General features: G+C 55.3%; 1 protein-coding gene across 2 annotated transcripts; it reads left to right on the top strand.

Annotated features, from left to right (window-relative positions):
* The first annotated feature begins 7,473 nt into the window (after positions 1-7,473).
* Positions 7,474-16,578, top strand: P2RY6 (pyrimidinergic receptor P2Y6). Of its 2 annotated transcripts, none has more exons than XM_040584650.1 (2): positions 7,474-7,553; positions 14,422-16,578. In XM_040584650.1, exon 2 carries the CDS (start codon positions 14,477-14,479, stop codon positions 15,467-15,469), a length of 993 nt encoding a protein of 330 aa, XP_040440584.1. In that variant the 5' UTR covers positions 7,474-7,553; positions 14,422-14,476; the 3' UTR covers positions 15,470-16,578. The 2 variants fall into 2 exon arrangements, with proteins under 2 accessions (XP_040440584.1, XP_040440583.1); XM_040584649.1 differs by lacking the exon at positions 7,474-7,553 and adding an exon at positions 11,956-12,044.
* The last annotated feature ends 210 nt before the right edge of the window (positions 16,579-16,788 follow it).

Below are 16,788 nucleotides of genomic sequence, written 5' to 3'. Positions count from 1 at the left end.
ACATTCGGACTATGGCACAGCCACGTCCCTGTGGGGGATATTCTCCTTGAACCTTCCTGGAAGCCCAACCAGCTTCTCATCCATCATTCCTGTAATTCTTCTGGTTTTATTTTAATCTCATGTTTGTTATTGTTCAGTTTCCCTTTGAATAAATTTTTCTGAGTGTCCAAGAATAGAAGATCATGCCAGATAATAACAGGAACAAAATGAGAATGCCTAGGATTACTGGATATATTACGTTAAACCTATTTCACAAGTTTTTTGTTTTTTTGGGTTTGGTTTTTTTTTTCTGTTTATGCTAAAGACTAGTCTGGGCTTTTATCCCTAAAGTTTATGTTAGAGCAGCTGCCACCCTGCTGAGATCAGGGTTCCTGGTCTGATGTGCATGGAAAGAGAGGAACCCAGCCACTGGCATCTCCCAGTCGGAATAAAGGGGTTTAAAACGCTGTATGTCTGCCTTTCTCTGAGCCTGGTGCTGAGCCTAAGCTGTCTGGCAGAGTCCACTTGGGGAAAAAAAAAAAAAATTGGAATAGAACAGAATACAGTACAATAACATAAAATACAGTAAACCCAAATAGAAAAGATAGTACAATAAAATGTCAAATAAAGTAAAACAAAATAAAATAATAAAATAAAATAAAATAATAAAATAAAATAAAACAAAACCAAACCTTATTTGAGGAAAAAAGGCTGAAAAAACATACTAGCTGATGCCCTGCAAAAAGGGTAACGCACAACACACCGGAGTGGTGTCAGAGGTGGAGCCACCCACTGCTGCCTGCGCTCCCTGCCTGCAGTGCTGCCCGTGCTGCCTGCTGGCACACGCAGGCACAAGGGGAACGAGCTGATCTTGTTTGCCATCAGATTCCCCTCCTCCCTCCCCACCGATGTGCAGAACTTCACTGCTGCCTTGGTTTTGCAACACATCCCCAACGGGACGGACCTGCTTGAACATTTTTGGCTTGGGCAGGTCTCGGGCGTTGCGGGTGGCGCAGGACAGGCGGGTTGAGGGCAGGAGGGCCCTGTCTGCTGATGCAGGAGGTTACACATAGCAGACATAGGGTACAACCATCCATTTGAGGGTCCTGGAGTATTTTCTAGGGGTTAGAGGAAAGCTGGCCATTCACTCTTCTGTGCAACTGGGGAAACTGAGGCACAGATCAGGATCAGCACAGCACTGTCCCAGAAGCTCCCTGGTCCACCCTCCTGCTCCCAGCAGTGATGGGCACAGGCCTCCTTGCTCAGGATGGTCTTACAACCCCCCCCAAGAATCCACCTGCACTTGATACAGCATCTCCTGTGCATCCATGAGCATCTCCTCGCCATGCTCCTGTGCCAGCAGGCACCCAAATATCACCCTCCCTCCCTGCAGCACCCCGAACCCCAAGCACGTGTAAGCCATCACATCAAAAGAGAAGGTGCAGCAACCGTGCCTGGTTTTGCCCAAACCCAGACAAGTGATGGCCAGGACCCCCCAGGATTGTATTTTCCTTGTTACTGTTTCACCCCTGTGTTTGTACAAAATGTCTGGGCACTGGCTCTGCTCTAAGGTTTGTTTAGGAGATGCTGCCAAGGATAATGCTGCTCCCAGCATCATTGCATGAGGACCATGTCCCTGCAAAAACTGAGCCCATCCTGGGAAGCTGTTCCTGTCCCCCTCCTTATCCTGGGCACCGAGCTGGTTCCAGCCTCCTAATGCTTGCTCCTCTAGGGCTAATGTTGCCCATAACCCAAAGCAAAGCCCATAGCAAGCCCAGAGTGGGTTTGCCAGAGCTTTGAGCCCTTCTCTGCTTGCAAAAGAGGGGATGCAAGGGGTTTCCTGATGGATCAGGTGGGAAGAAAAACGTGGGAGTCATCCCCATTTGAAGATGGAGTCCCTCTGTGGGAGTGCTCCCAGCAAAGCCTCCAATAAGTCATGGTTCAGTCATCTCCCAGCAAGCAGCACAGAATAACCTGTCATCCATAAATCAAGGAGTAATAATATCAGGGATAGCTCCAAAATCTTCCTGTAAAATGTTACCATCACATTCGGTTTAGCTGAGTAGAAACCTCAAGCACTGGTGAGGTTTTTTGCATATGTGGAGGAAGAGAAAACTTGTGTCTAAATTTCGCTTTGTTTCTGTAATTCTAGGCTTTTCCAGAAAAAAAAAGCAGTTGCTTTTATACAGAAAGAGACAAACTCTTAAAATAAAATAAAAAATCCCCACTTGGGACGTGGCTTCCCGTTTCACCCTCTTCAAGGGCATGGCGTGATGATCTGAGAAGCAGAACTGAAAGGGAGAAGCAAGGACACGTGAGCTGTTCTACACAGAAAACTTCATTGACGGTGCCGGACATGAAACAGTTTTTTTGTGGGTTTTTTTTTCTCAAAATAAATGTCCAGTTTGGTTGCCTTTGCAATGGAAGGAACAAGACTTCCTATTAAGACTGTGGCTTTAATATTTGCTGCAGTTGCTGCATGTGGTGGACCTACTAGCAGGCAAAGTACAACCAACCCGAGAGTTGAGCGGGCCCCAGCATCCTCCTGGAAAGCAAATGGTCCATGCACTGAGTTTTAATTCCTGGAAGGTTTTGGTCCCTATGGGAGATGCCTCATGCCTGGGTGTTATTTTGGCTGCTCAAGAGTCCTCAAGTTCCCCACCGCATCCTTACAGCACTTGGCGAGGGGACGGACATCCTGAGTCAACAGCGTTGCATTTAATGGTGTTAATGAGCAAAGAGAGCAGTGAAAGACTCACATTTCCAGAACAGAAGGGTGCAGACAGCTTGCACGGACTAAAAATTGCACATCCATCCAGCGAGGAGATTTGAGCCATAGCTTGGAAGTCCCAAGTGAATTCATTACATGCAAAATCCCTCAATGCTTGCTGCAGGAACTGAGCATGGGGTTCCTGGAGAAGCACTAGAAGTGGCACCAACAAGTAGTTTTTAGTGCAAAGCATTAAATTTGCAGACTGGGTGTGAGTCATTGTCGTGTGAGAAATTTGCCTGTGTTACTCTCATGCTGCCTCAACCCAACCAACCATAGCCCAAAGTGTCATGCGGCCACCAGGTAGGTGACAATCTGTGCTCCTGCAGCAGCACGTGGTGGCAAGTTGGGACACTTGGGTTTGGCCCTGGTTTATGGTGATGGACCACGATCATGGAGCCACTCGGGTTGACTCATACCTGAGATGCTGGTTTTCAACCTTAAAATAGTTATTTTTACCCCTATGAATGTGCCTGGATGTGTGGTCCTGTTGGGATGATGGTACTCCAAAAGGAGGCATCTCCATCAGCATTTCCACTCTTTGTCCCTGGTTGTAACTGGGGATCTTGTTTCCCAGACAGCTGGAGAACTGCCTCTGGTCCAACAGCCAAAGCAAACAAGCTATCCAGGAAACAGCAATGATTTGAAGGAAGTTATTTTAAATCTTTCCCAGATGGGAAATACCAAAGGTACCTGCAGGTCTCGTGTGCTTTGACCTCCTTATTCCTCCCTCCTGGGTACATGGTCCAGAAAGTGGAGGAGCCTGGAACTGGTGAGCCAAAGGGATACAGAATGCTCTGCCACCATCCCCTGGGCAGCTGGCAACATGGCCAGGTGCTGCAGGTCCCCATGGCAATCTGAGCCTGCTTTTGGACACCCTTTTATTATCACCCGATACCTGGACCCATCCCTGGGGCTGCTGGCAGAGCCCAGTTCTCCCAGTACAGGGATGGTGGAGCTCCATGTTTGGTTGCACCTCTGCTTCATACCATGGTCTCGCATCATGGCGAGATGGAGAATATGGGTGTTTATGAAGACGTGTTGGTGAGAAGACCGAGATGGCCATCACTGTGCTGAGCCTCAGGAGCGCGGGACTCTCCCAGGATGGGAAGAGCCACAGAGGGGTGAAAACTTAAAAGGGCTGGGTGATCTGCTGGCATGGGATGGAGGGGAAGGAGCTGAGGGAGGGATTGTGGCCAACCTGGAGACGATTGGTTTCCACTCAACCATGCAAAGTTCAGAGATGTCCCCACCCCAGACCCCAGCTCTGTCCTCAAAGGGAGAAAATGCAATTATTTGTGACGAAGAGGCAGTGAGAGCTGATGACATCTCTCTTTGCAGAGCCTCCTAGCAGCGGGGGTGGAGAAGACCTTTCAGGGGTGGCTACAAAGTGTGAAGGCCCACCTTGGAAATCTCCATCACGAGACCCCCTCATGCCCTAAGCCCTAGGATTTCCTGCCAGCAAAGACCCACCAAAGTAAGTCCCAAAATTTTATTTCCCAACCTGCTTTCCCAGCAGATGGACAAGGTCTCCTGCACCCAGGCCACCTCCCAAACACCCCTTCTGCTGAAGTCATGAATGAAAATAGAGCCCAAGACACTACCCCTGTCTGGAACCTCGTGTTCTGCACTGCTCCCTGAGGACTCCAAAGAGAAAAAATATTGAGCATTGCAAAGAAAAGCGGTGAGCGGAGGCGACCCTGAGTCTCCGAGACACGTCAGGGTGTGCCGGCAAGAGGAAAGGAAGCTTGTAAGGATCAAGGCATTAATCATCTGTGCGCTGGGGGTGGAGAGGCTCAGCAGCCCCTTCCTCCACTGCTGACATTCACAGGGCTCTTGGAAAGCAGGTTGGAGAGGGAAATGAGCTGAAGCATACTTCTTGAGAAACGCTGAGGCACAGGAACAGCAGGTCAGCCCCCACCTGGAGCAAAGCCAAGGCTTTTTTGCCTGAATTCCCATCAAAGCCAAGGTTTCCCAGCACTCCCACAGAGCTCTGGCAGAACAGGTGTGTTGGGCTCACAGGTTGCTGCTGGGACATCATCACCTCCAGGTGTGTGGCCAGAAACATGGGCCTGGGACTCATCATGGCAATGGAAGTTGACCAGTTTCTTCAACACAGAGGTCCAGCAGCAAGACGACTTGTCTTCTTCTGTTGGGGCTTTCACCCCAGGTAGCTGCACTGGTTTGACTGTGGTGAATATTGATTGCAGTGAGAGGATGGAGGGCACTGTCAGAGCCGACCTCAAGAGATAAGACTTTTCTCCACCTTCTCTGTCAAAAATCAGGGGACTCAAAGGCAGGTGTGGGGGCTGCAGATGTCTGCAGATGAGCCCATGGTGACCATTTCCACTGAGCTGTCTAAAAAAGAGAAAGGTGCCATCAGACGTCACCTCCTCATGAGCGAGTTCAATCAGGTCCACCACCCTGGCAGGCTGGTGTTGTCAGAAGGACATTAGAAATTAACTCCATTTCCATTATAAATAGCTTTTAGATGAAATGAAATTTTTTATGCAAGACATCTCTGGTCCAACAAGCTGCAGCAGAGCCCGAGGCAGAAGAGACCCAGCCCGCATCCCTGTTGGGGGAGAACATGAAAGCCCTGTAGGACCCTCCCGTGGGGATGTCTAGCGTCTGGTTGTGGGGACATCCCAGCCCTGAGGCTTTTGCAAAGCTTCAGCATTTGAAAAATGCTGCTTTTCGCCTCCAACGAGAGTTTTGCGTCAGTTGGAGGAACATGGTCCCCACTCCCAGCTGCCTCCTTGGCCTCAACCACAGATGCTCCTCTCTCCATCCGCACCATCCTGCGATCTGCTGGTGGCTGGAAACCTGGAACCCGATGGGGAGGGTCAATTACCCCCGGCAGCAGCGGCAGAAGTCGCCTGCAATCAGCTGCTAATACAATTACTGGCAACATCAAGCCAGAGGAACAGAAACCAGGTGGCCAAAGACTCCCATGACACCAAATCCAGCCACCATGCCAGGCCATTTTGCCAAGGATTAATTCAATCAGTGAGACTCCAGGAGGAACCCAGGCTATCCCCTTTCCCCAATTATTTTTCCCAATGAGCTTTGTGTCCCTTTGGCATAGATAAAAAGAGGCATAAAAACCGTGCCTTGCTTGAAATTTCTTTTTTAGCCTCACCGCTGCCTCTGGATTTACCTCTCTTATCCCTGCTCAGCCCTCTAAATGTCATTATTGGGGGGTTCCTGTTTATTCCAGGTGCCGTAGGGCTGGGCTTGAGGCTACAGGTCTGGCTGCTGGGCTCAGGGGAGGCGGTTGGGACTGGCAGGCAGCCAGGAGCTGCTATTTTATTTTCTGTTTTTAACCTTCCCTCCACTATTTACAGTGTCCCCACAGAGGGACACCTGGCTATGAGGCATTCACCTTGGGGACCTGCAAGGACACCTGCTATGCCAGGAGGGAGTAGGACAGCAGCTCGGAGCTTGCCCTGAAGACAGAGGCAGCGCTAGAGGTGGGATGAGTGCTCTCACCGGTGCCTCATCGGAGGTATGAGTTGTGTCCATTCTCAGCTGTGTTTCCCCGGATGCTTGCGGAAAGCCCTGGCTGCCCGTCGCAGGCTGCTGGGCTTGTTTGCACAAGGCGTGTTTTCTGCTCTGCTCTGGGGAAAGGCACTTTCCCCCCCAATTTCCGTCTCCCCGTGGCAGCTGAGGGAGCGGGGAATTTCACAAGGGCACTGAGCCATCGCCAACCCAACCCCACAAGCCTGGGCAGCCCCAGGATGAGGGTGATGGCTCCAGCCTGGCTGTGGTTGCAAATATTCATGACTGCTCCTGCCAGCGCCCATCTCCCCTGTGGCCCTGCTACCCGGCTTGGCCACGGGCTTGCGCCAGGATCGATGAAAGCCCGTGTTGTCCATTGTAGCACAGGCGCCAGCAGGATCCAGACGGGCTGCAGCACCTCATTCCACCTTCCCATCCCACCCAGTGCAGCCAAAGACCTTGCCCCAAACCCTTCACATCATATTTGGGTGCCAGCTCTGGGGGTGCGTTGATCAATGAAGCGATGCTTGGGAGCCCCCCACATGGCACTCCATCATCCCAGCAACGCCGGCCGGCACTTCCTTCCCCTCCACCTCTATCACACCCATCCCAAGCCCCTGAAAAGGAAAGAAGGGAATAATTTTAGAGGGCATACCGGCATTTCAGGGAATGGAAGGGCCAAGCCCGTCATCCTGCGTAATCCCCGCATCCCGGGGCTGTTTATGCATCAGCCCTTTCATACCCAACACGTTCCCCCGGGGTTCCTTTTCTTATTGCTCTTTAATAGCCCTGCTCAGGAAGCGCAGAGGCTTGACTGCCGGGTTAATGAGTACCGAAGCCACCGACCCCTTCGACTGAGACCCAGGGACGGGGGGACACCCTGTCCCGGCCACCCAGCCACCCACCGAGGGCTCCGGCAGCTCCCAGCCTCCGGACAATCCCGCTGTTGGCCGGTGAGCATCCATCCCACCCTGCCAATCCCATCAGCCCCACTTTTGGTGTTGCGGGAAGCCCCCCGACACCCCATTTAATACAGATGTTTGCCCGTGATGCCAAGCCAGATGCGTGTATGGCTTGCCCTGCCCCCCCCCCCCCCCCCCCCCCCCCCGCGTTGTTTCCCAGCTGTTCCCCCCGCCCCAGTCCAGCCGTGCCCCTTCCGCAGCCCCCTCCGGGATCCTCCCGCAGGTGCCCGGCCGGAGCGGGGCGGAGCGGGGCGGCCCCGGGGCGGAGCGGGGCTGGCGGGCGGCAGCGGGGCGGCCCCGGGTGCTGGGCGCCGCTGCTGCCCCAGCGCATCCCGCTGCCGGTAAGTGCCGCGTACGGGGGGGACGGGCCCCACGGAACCGGGGCAGGAGAAGACCCGAGGGGGTCAGAGTGAACCGCCCGGGATGGGGCTGGACTGGGCAGGATGGGACCCGAGAGAGTCAGACCGAACCGGGCAGGGAGGGACACAAAAGGGTCAGGTGGAGCTGGGGCAGAATGGGACCCAAGAAGGCCACAGCAAACCAGGCAGGATGGGGCTGGACTGGGCAGGATGGGACCCAAGAGGGTCCAACTGAACTGGGCAGTATCAGACCTAAATTGGTCAGACTGAACTGGGCGGGATGAGACCTGAGTGGGTCATAGTGAACCAGGCAAGATGGGGCTCAACTGGGCAGGATGAGACCTGAGTGGGTCGAACTGAATGGGGCAGGATCAGGCCCAAAAGGGTCAGACAGGATAGGGCAGGGTGGACCCAGACCGGGCAGGATCGGGCCCTAGCAGGTCAGATAAAACACAGTCAGGATGAGACCCGAGGGTCAGACTGAACTGGGCAGGATGGGACCTGAATGGGATAGACCAACCCAGGCAGGATAGGACCCAAAGGGGTCAGACTGAACCGGGCAGGACGGGACCCGAGGGGGTCAGACCAAACCGGTAGGATGGGACCCGAGGGGGTCAGACTGAACCAGGCAGGATGGGACCTGAGGAAGTCAGACTGAACCAGGCAGGATGGGACCCGAGGGGGTCAGACCGAACCAGGCAGGATGGGACCCGAGGGGGTCAGACTGAACCAGGCAGGATGGGACCTGAGGAGGTCAGACCGAACCAGGCAGGATGGGACCCGAGGGGGTCAGACCGAACCAGGCAGGATGGGACCCGAGGGGGTCAGATTGAACAGTGCAGGATTGGGCCTGAGCAGGTCAGAACACACCAGGGCAGGAGGGGGCCAGACTGGGCAGGATCAGACCCAAGCAGGTGAGACTGAACCAGGCAGGATTGGACCCGAGCAGATCAGATCGAACTGGGCAGGATGAGGCAGAACTGGAGAGGGTGGGATCAAATCCAGAGAGCATCGGTGGTTTGGGGGGGGCATTGGGGTGGTCCCAAAGCCCCCCCAGACAGTAGCTGCTGGACTTGCTTTTAGGGAGGTTTAGCAGCTTCTACCGCAGGGCAGAGTTTAAAATCACACCAGGGTCCCCAAGGCAGGGATGGTGCTAAGCTCGGGGGGGGGGGGCATTCACCCCGGTCCCTCTGCTCCCACGGCCTGGGGTGCACCGGGATGCACCTACATCTCTGAGGGCATCTGTTAGGGATACAGCCCCGTGCCAGAGGTGGCGTTGCAAGCAGAGTGGCTCCAAATCTGCTCAAGGGACTTGGTCTTCCCTGGTGTCTGTGCTTTGGGTGCCAGGAGCCTGGACTCTGCCTTTTTATATACACCTATATGTATCTGTACATATATACATACAGAGGTATCAAGATATTTGTATATACGAGCATGTGTGCATAGACATGTGTAGAGAAGCATAAATATATTTGTATATATGTGGATAGAGTTATGTATATACACATCTGCGAGTGCATGTGTCAGAGACATTTGTGTATATAGGTATAGAAGTTTGTATATATGTGTGTGTGAATGGAGACATGTATTTCTATATATATGTGTAGAGAAATGTATGTGTGTGTACAGCCATATATACGTATAGAGGTATATGCAGGTATAGAGATAGATTTATATGGGGAAGTGTATATGCTTCTATATATGTTTATGCATACGTATGTACATGTGGGTGAACATGTGGCTGTACATGTGCCTGTATGTTTGTGTGTATATGTGTATGGATTTATTATACAAGCCCAGTCAGAGCCTCAGTGCTGTCAGCTGAGACCAGGCCAACTCATTGCACCTTCCTCATCCCCAGCATCTCCTGATTCCAGCAGGAAAATGCTGCCTGGCTTGCTCAGGGCACCCCTGAGATGTTCGTCGATTTACTTTAGGGATGGGGCACCAAAGCGTGGGGAGGTGTCACCCAAAGACAGAGCACATCGGTGGCAGAGCCACCTGGCATTATGGGAGACACCACCCTTGCACTTGGCCCCACGAGTCCATGCTGAGCATCCAAAAATGCCCAATGTTGGCCCAATTTGTCCACACTGTTATACCTTCAGGCTTCTGTAAAGGGAGATTTCCCTTAAAACATCCAAGCTTTGGTCCCCAACCACCCCAGGGCAGACAGGTCGTGTCCTTGGCCACCTGGAGATGTTCTGAGACCAGCCAGGAGCTGTTTAGGGACAGGGACAGTATGGCTCTGACCAAGTGATACGTGGGGCAGGAGCACTCCCCCTTTCATCCCCTTTGAAACCTGCTGAGCTGGAGCTTTTGTTTGCATCTCCACCATCCCAGCCCTACCACAAGCCACCAAGATGTCCCCACCATGGTCTCCTCCCAGGGCAGGAGGAACCAAGAAGGAAGGTTTCCAAGGGGGAAGCCATCCCCCATACCCTATCTGAGGGCAGCAGCAGCCAAAATCTTTCCCCACTCCAGCAAACTTGCAGAAATCCTCTTCATATTAATAACAGGGTGTTAATTAAAGCTAATTTCACTTAAAGAAGGCCCTGCACGAGATGGTTTGAAAGCAAAGGGCTCGGAGCGAGGTGAAGCCACGCTGGCACGTGCCGGGGGAAGTTCACGGCTGCTGGTGAGTGGAGCCAGTGCTTATTTTTACCACAGAGCCACAGAGCAGCCCTACTTCTTCTTAACCCTGTTCCTCCTCCGCAGGCACCTGAAATCCCTAGGATAAGGGTGATATCTTACAGAGCACCCCAACACCACGGGCACCCCCTTCCCCACCCCCCCAAATCTCATTTCACAATGGATTTCACCTGGTGCCCACCACCGTGGCGTCAGGGCACCAGGACCAGCTCCATAATCCCATGGATGTCTTCTTTTAGGGGAGGCTGAGCGCAGAGGGCACCCACCCCATCACCCCAAGGGCTGGCAGGGACTCCTGTGCTGGTTTTGGGGGGTGAAAAAAAGGGACTTTTTGGATAATCTGCCAGGCCAGATCATGACCTGGGGACGTGCCAGGGCACCGCAGCAGGATGAGGCCAAGTGTCTTGATACGGTTTCATTAACTGGAAGTAGTGGCACTTTATGGGTGATGGCAGGCTGTGATTGTAGGGTTACAGGCAGCTGCAGGCAGCGAGTACAGCTGGGGTAGGGATCCTTTAGCGTCTAATAGAAAGGTTGTGCCTAGTGACTCCCACAGCTGGGTTTTTCCTGGGATCGGGAAGAATTTTTCCTCCTCTCCTCCAGCTTTCCTATCCCTCTCACCCTGGCAGCACTGGGGTTTAGTGCCCCATTTCTCTCTCACAAAGAGATTTTCTTGCTCATTTGCCATTGGGGGTGGTGCCTTGTTTTTCGGCTGATCATTGCATTTTTGGCTCAGCTCTGGCTGCTGCTGTCCTCTGCCACCGATGGCCTGTGTAGCCTTGGGCATGTCCCTTAGCAACCCCTGCAAACACCCCTCCAAGGGGTGTTTTGGGGAAAAAAGCTGTTAAAATGGGGCATGAGACACAGTGGTTCACTTCAGATGCAGCACCTGTGCCTTAATTTCTCTTATGTGTCTGCAGCAAGATGAGACAAGGCAACTGGAGCACCTTCCTTCTTTTGGTGCCATCATGCCAGGTGACCTCCCTGTCCCCAGCATCTGCCTCAGATGCCCACCCTTGGAAGGAGCCAAAAATGGAGCAAAACCCCCTAAAATGGGGGGAAAGACTCCAAAATTTATCTGTCTGGTGACATGGCTGGTGGCCTTATCCAGCTGCATCCTGGCATCCCCCCAGCCAGGTCTGGGGTGCATCCCCTGCCCTGGTGCCAGCTCTAGATGTCCCACAGTGTCTGGGTATGACTCTTTTCAGGGGGCAACATGGGTGTAGGGGGGGTGCGTGTCTGTGCACACACATGAGACATGTCCATGGGGCTGTGCACATGCGTGTCTGCATGTGTATGGAGGCTGCGTATGTGTGTATAGCATGTATGTGTAGGGCATGGGGGCGGATGCATGCAGTGTGGAGCCGTGGTGGAGTTGCAGGCACGGGCTATGCCGTGCCATGCCATACCCGCATAGCCGTGATGTGCCATGCCGTTCTGTGCCACGTGGCGTGGTGTGGTGCAATGCCCACCCTGCTGTGCAGTGCCACGCGTTGTGTGCCGTGCCATGCCACACAGCGCGCTGTGGTGCCCGCCCTGCTGTGCAGCGCCAAGTGGCACGCACGGTGCCCTGTCTTGCAGTGTCCACCCTGCCAGGCTGTGCCACGCAGCGCCCACAGTGCTGTGCAGCACAGTGCCCACCCGGCCACCCAGGTTTCTGTTCCCCATTGTGTCAGGGTGCTGCCACTGGGTGGAAAGGGGAAGTGTCACTCAACAGGGCAAGTGTGGCATGCCAGGGTGGCAGATGTGCCTGGGTGCTGGGCAGAGCAGTGGGTCCCAGCACCCGGTGGCACCCCCTGGCACCCTGTGACACCCCAGAAGGTAAGACATGCTCCCAGGAACCCTCTTGCCTGCCACCTTGCCCACAGTGCCACAGTGGTGCTCCTGTGAGCACACAGGGGGTGGCAGAGGCTCCTGTGGATGCCCAGGGTGGGGGCTGGGTGGGTGCTGCACCAGGTTTGGGTCCCCGGGGGAGGGCTGGGGGGGGGGGGGGGGGGGAGCATCCCTTGGGATAGGGCAGCTCACAGGCCTGGGGCACTTCTTGACTTGGGGGTGGTGGAGGTGGGTGCTGGGACAGTCTGGAGCTGGGGTGACAATGGGGTGCAGTGGGGTGCCAGAGGGACTCAGTGGGGTACAGGGGGGCTCAGCAGGGAGCAGGGGGCTCAGTGGTGTGCAGGGAGCTCAGGGGGTGCCAGGGGGCTTGGGGGGTGGTGGTGGTGGTGCAGAGAGTTCAGTGGGGTGCCGGGGGGGATAGGCAGGGTTTGAGGGGGTTTGAGGGGCACAGGGGGGTGCCAGGCTCAGCTGGGTGCAGAGGCCTCAGGAGGTTGCCAGGACTAGAGGAGGGATATGTGGCAGCAGGGAGAGCAGGGGGGACTGATCTATAAGCCCAGAGCACCTCCAAAAGTGGGGGAGCCTGGTGTGTTTCCCCAGCTCTCTCGCCAAGCTGGCCCCATGGCTGTGCTGTGCTCTGGGGCTGAGAAATCCCCAAAGACCCCAAAATGGGACCACTACGGTGGTGGCCCGTGGACTTGTGTGTCCCCCTGCTGGTCCCCTCTGCCCCGTGCGCCTGGCTGGAGCTCAGCACCCACCCCCTCTCCGTGCCTCAGTTCCCCTTCCCACCCGCTGTGGGGACACTGTTCCCCCCTAATTTCCAGGCAAGCTCACCCCTGCCGGGGAGAGGGGCTGAACCGAGGCAGGCGGGGGCTGCGGGCGCAGCCCCCCAGGGTGCCGGACAGGTCTGCCAGCCGGGGGTGAAGCAAGAGGAGGGAGGAGAAGCAGCTCTGCCCAGGGCTGCGGCAGCCTGGACTCACGTAGCACCCGTGGGTGGCACCGCGAGGGCTTCGGCCAAGTGACAGGGCTGGGATCGGGGCGCTCTCCCTGCCGCAGCATCGTCTGTTTCGCACTAGTCCCAGCCCCTAAGAAAAGCAGGCGGCCCCTTCCCCGGCTCCGAGCAGCCCCGAGGCCGCGTGGATGGGCTCTCTTAGCCCAAAAAACCGAAAACCTCTGGGACCAGAGCACCAGCAGCCCCGATTCGAGGGCGAAAGTAACCACGAAACACCGGTGGGTCGCGCCGGGCTCGGTGCGGGCGGCAGAGCCCGCGGGGGTGGCTGGCTGCGGGCCTTTGGCACCCCCTGCAGAGGAGCGGGGAGCCGTCTTTTCCTCTCCCGTACCAGGGTGAGGGTGGTTTGGCCTCGTGCGAGCCTTTCCATGGGATATAAGTGTCAGGGGAAGCAGAGCTGAGATGGTTGTCACCCCATGACCTCACTACACTGTCCTGTGCCACCACCTCACACAGTCCCACTCCATCCACCTTCACTTTCCTGATCCATCCTCATGGTTTAGAATCATAGGATCATAGAACAGTCTGGGCTGGAAGGGACCTTCAAGACCACCCGGTCCCACCCCCCGCCAGGGGCAGGGCCCCCTCCCCCCAGCCCAGGCTGCTCCCAGCCCCGTCCAGCCTGGCCTTGAGCCCTGCCAGGGATGGGGCACCCACAGCTGCTCTGGGCAGCCTGGGCCAGCGCCTCGCCGCCCTCACGGGGAAGGGTTTCTTCCTCACGTCCAACCTAAATCTCCCCTCTCTCAGCTTCAAGCCATTCCCCCCTGTCCCACCGCTCCCTGCCCTTGCCCAAAGCCCCTCCCCAGCTTTCCTGTCGGCCCCTCCAGGCACTGGGAGCTGCTCTAAGGTCTCCCCGGAGCCTTCTCCTCCCCAGGCTGCACAGCCCCAGCTCTCCCAGCCTGTCCCCACAGCAGAGGGGCTCCAGCCCTCTGACCAGCTCCGTGGCCTCCGACGGGCCCGCTCCGACAGGTCCGTGTCCTTCTGATGCTGAGGACCCCCGAGCTGGACGCAGCGCTGTGGGGGGGTCTCAGCAGAGGGGAGCAGAGGGGCAGAGCCCCCTCCCTCGCCCTGCCGGCCACGCTGCTGGGGATGCAGCCCAGGGCACGGGCGGCTTTCTGGGCTGCGAGCGCACATTGCCGGGCCGTGTCCAGCTTTTCATCCCCCAGCACCCCCAAGCCCCTCTCCGCAGGGCTGCTCTCCATCCCTGCATCCCCCAGCCTGTATGGATAGCGGGGGATGCCCTGACCCAGAAGGGTGGTGCTGTGGGGTTTGCACACACCAGTCCAGATTCATCCTGCCCTGTACCTGGATGTGACACCACGTGGCCAAGTCACCAACTGTCCCCTTTGTCATTTGCAGGTACTGCTGAGGGCCCACACCAGCAGAGAGGACATCAACAGTGGGGACCACCAGCATGGCCAACTTGACAATCCTTGTGGCCACTGGGAGAAACTCATGCACCTTCCACGAGGAGTTCAAGCAGGTCTTGTTGCCCCTGGTCTACTCGGTGGTGTTCATGGTGGGGTTGCCCTTGAACGCCGTGGTCATAGGGCAGATCTGGGTGGCCCGTAAAGCACTCAGCCGCACCATGATCTACATGCTGAACCTGGCCACAGCTGATCTGCTCTATGTCTGTTCCCTCCCACTCCTCATCTACAACTACACCCAGAAGGATTATTGGCCTTTTGGGGACTTCACCTGCAAATTTGTCCGCTTCCAGTTCTACACCAACCTACACGGCAGCATCCTCTTCCTCACCTGCATCAGCATCCAGCGGTACCTGGGCATCTGCCACCCCTTGGCCTCGTGGCACAAGAAGAAGGGGAAGAAGCTGACGTGGCTGGTGTGCGCCGCAGTGTGGTTCATTGTCATTGCCCAGTGCCTGCCCACCTTTGTCTTTGCTTCCACCGGCACCCAGAGGAACCGTACTGTCTGCTACGACCTGAGTCCACCGGATCGCTCCACTGCCTACTTCCCCTACGGCATCACCCTCACTGTCACCGGCTTCTTGCTGCCTTTCATGGCAATCCTTGCCTGCTACTGCAGCATGGCCCGGATCCTGTGCCAGAAGGACGAGCTGATTGGCTTGGCAGTACACAAGAGGAAGGGCAAAGCCGTACGTATGATCATCATTGTGGTCATCGTCTTCTCCATCAGTTTCTTCCCCTTCCACCTCACCAAGACCATCTACCTGATAGTCCGTTCCTCACCCGGACTGCCCTGTCCGGCTCTACAGGCTTTTGCCATCGCCTACAAGTGCACACGTCCATTTGCCAGCATGAACAGTGTCCTTGACCCCATCCTCTTCTATTTCACCCAACGCAAGTTTCGCGAGAGCACCCGTTACCTCCTTGACAAGATGAGCTCCAAGTGGCGGCATGACCACTGCATTACCTATGGATCCTAAGTGAGGAGAAGGGCCACTTCAGTGTCACCAAGACCAGGCATAGAGCAATTTTGGCTTTAAGCTCCATGGAGCAGAGATGGCGTCAGCTGGACACACGCTGGAGGACAGGAGGATGGCATCTTCCCAAGCTTTCAGTACTTTCATCCCACCTCAAGCCTGCAGCGGCACAGTATTAACCCCAGCACAGCACAGATCCAGTGTCCTCTCTCTGGCTCAGTCGCTCAGTTTGAGCAGCTCAGCGCCGCATTTCCGTGGTGTCCAAGCCACTGATGCAATAAGAACTACTGGCGGGATCATGGATAAAATGGTGGGACCATGGAGGATATCGTCCCTGGCTCAGGGCGAGCTGCTGGGTGGCAATTTCTCCCCCTTCTGATTTAAAGATTCCCCAAGGGGGCTATGCAAAGGCGGGGAGGATTTAGTTCAACTAAGACCTGTCTGTGGAAAATGGGGATGTGTTTCTCCAGCTGAAGAACAGCATTACAGATGTTTTTTGGGGTAATCCTGGGACAATCCCTATCCCCCAGTTCCCAGAACATGGACACACCAGTAAGATGCATGGGTCCACTGGTGCTGCAAAATGGTGGGAGAGCGCCCCTGGCCAGACTGAGAACTGGGAAGAGGGACATAAGGGCAACTGGGACACCCATGCTGGATTTCCCACCCAAAACGATGACCATGGGCTGGGTTAGTCACAAGCCAGCCAGGATTGTCACCTTCCTGGGGACTTTCAGTATCATCTGGGTCCAGCTCTCCGCTTAGGCCAGCACCCCAAATCTGACCCATCCTGGGTGCCCTGCTGTCACCTCCTAACCAGGATCCACCAAAATCAGAGCCAGCACACCTGGAGACAGGAAACACATGCCACTGAGACACTCGGTGTCCTCGGCCATGTCACCGCGCATCCCACTGTTGGCTTGGCCTCTCCACCGCCCCTGCACGGGGCTGGCGCTTGAGCTTTGCTCTCCGCAGCCTCCATCAGGACATTGCTCCCTCCCGGCAGACAGGGGTTTGCTTACAAGGTGCGGGGTGGACGTACCACTAATCACTCTGCGAGTCTTCTTTAATAATGTATAGGATGTATAGAATAAACCTCCCCTCCTTTTTCAGATGGATATGTACACATAAATATATACCCACTATATTTACCTACATATAATACATCCAAGCAGGGGAAAGTTTGTAGCCCAGCACAGGCTGTGCAGCTCAGGTATTCTCCACCCTGAATAGACTATACATATCTATAGAGTGTATGTACATATATGTAGTGTGCATACATTCATATATATATATATATATGGGTAACAGGTTTGCTGCAT

This window comes from Falco naumanni, chromosome 2, assembly GCF_017639655.2.
Source record: "Falco naumanni isolate bFalNau1 chromosome 2, bFalNau1.pat, whole genome shotgun sequence".
In the NCBI taxonomy this organism is placed as follows: domain Eukaryota; kingdom Metazoa; phylum Chordata; class Aves; order Falconiformes; family Falconidae; genus Falco; species Falco naumanni.
The sequence above is the reverse complement of the archived record's forward strand: the minus strand, read 5'-3'. Positions and strand labels throughout refer to the sequence as shown.

Coding starts and splice junctions, on each gene's coding strand:
- P2RY6 (XM_040584650.1), top strand. CDS start 14,477: ATGGCCAACTTGACAATCCTTGTGGCCACTGGGAGAAACTCATGCACC.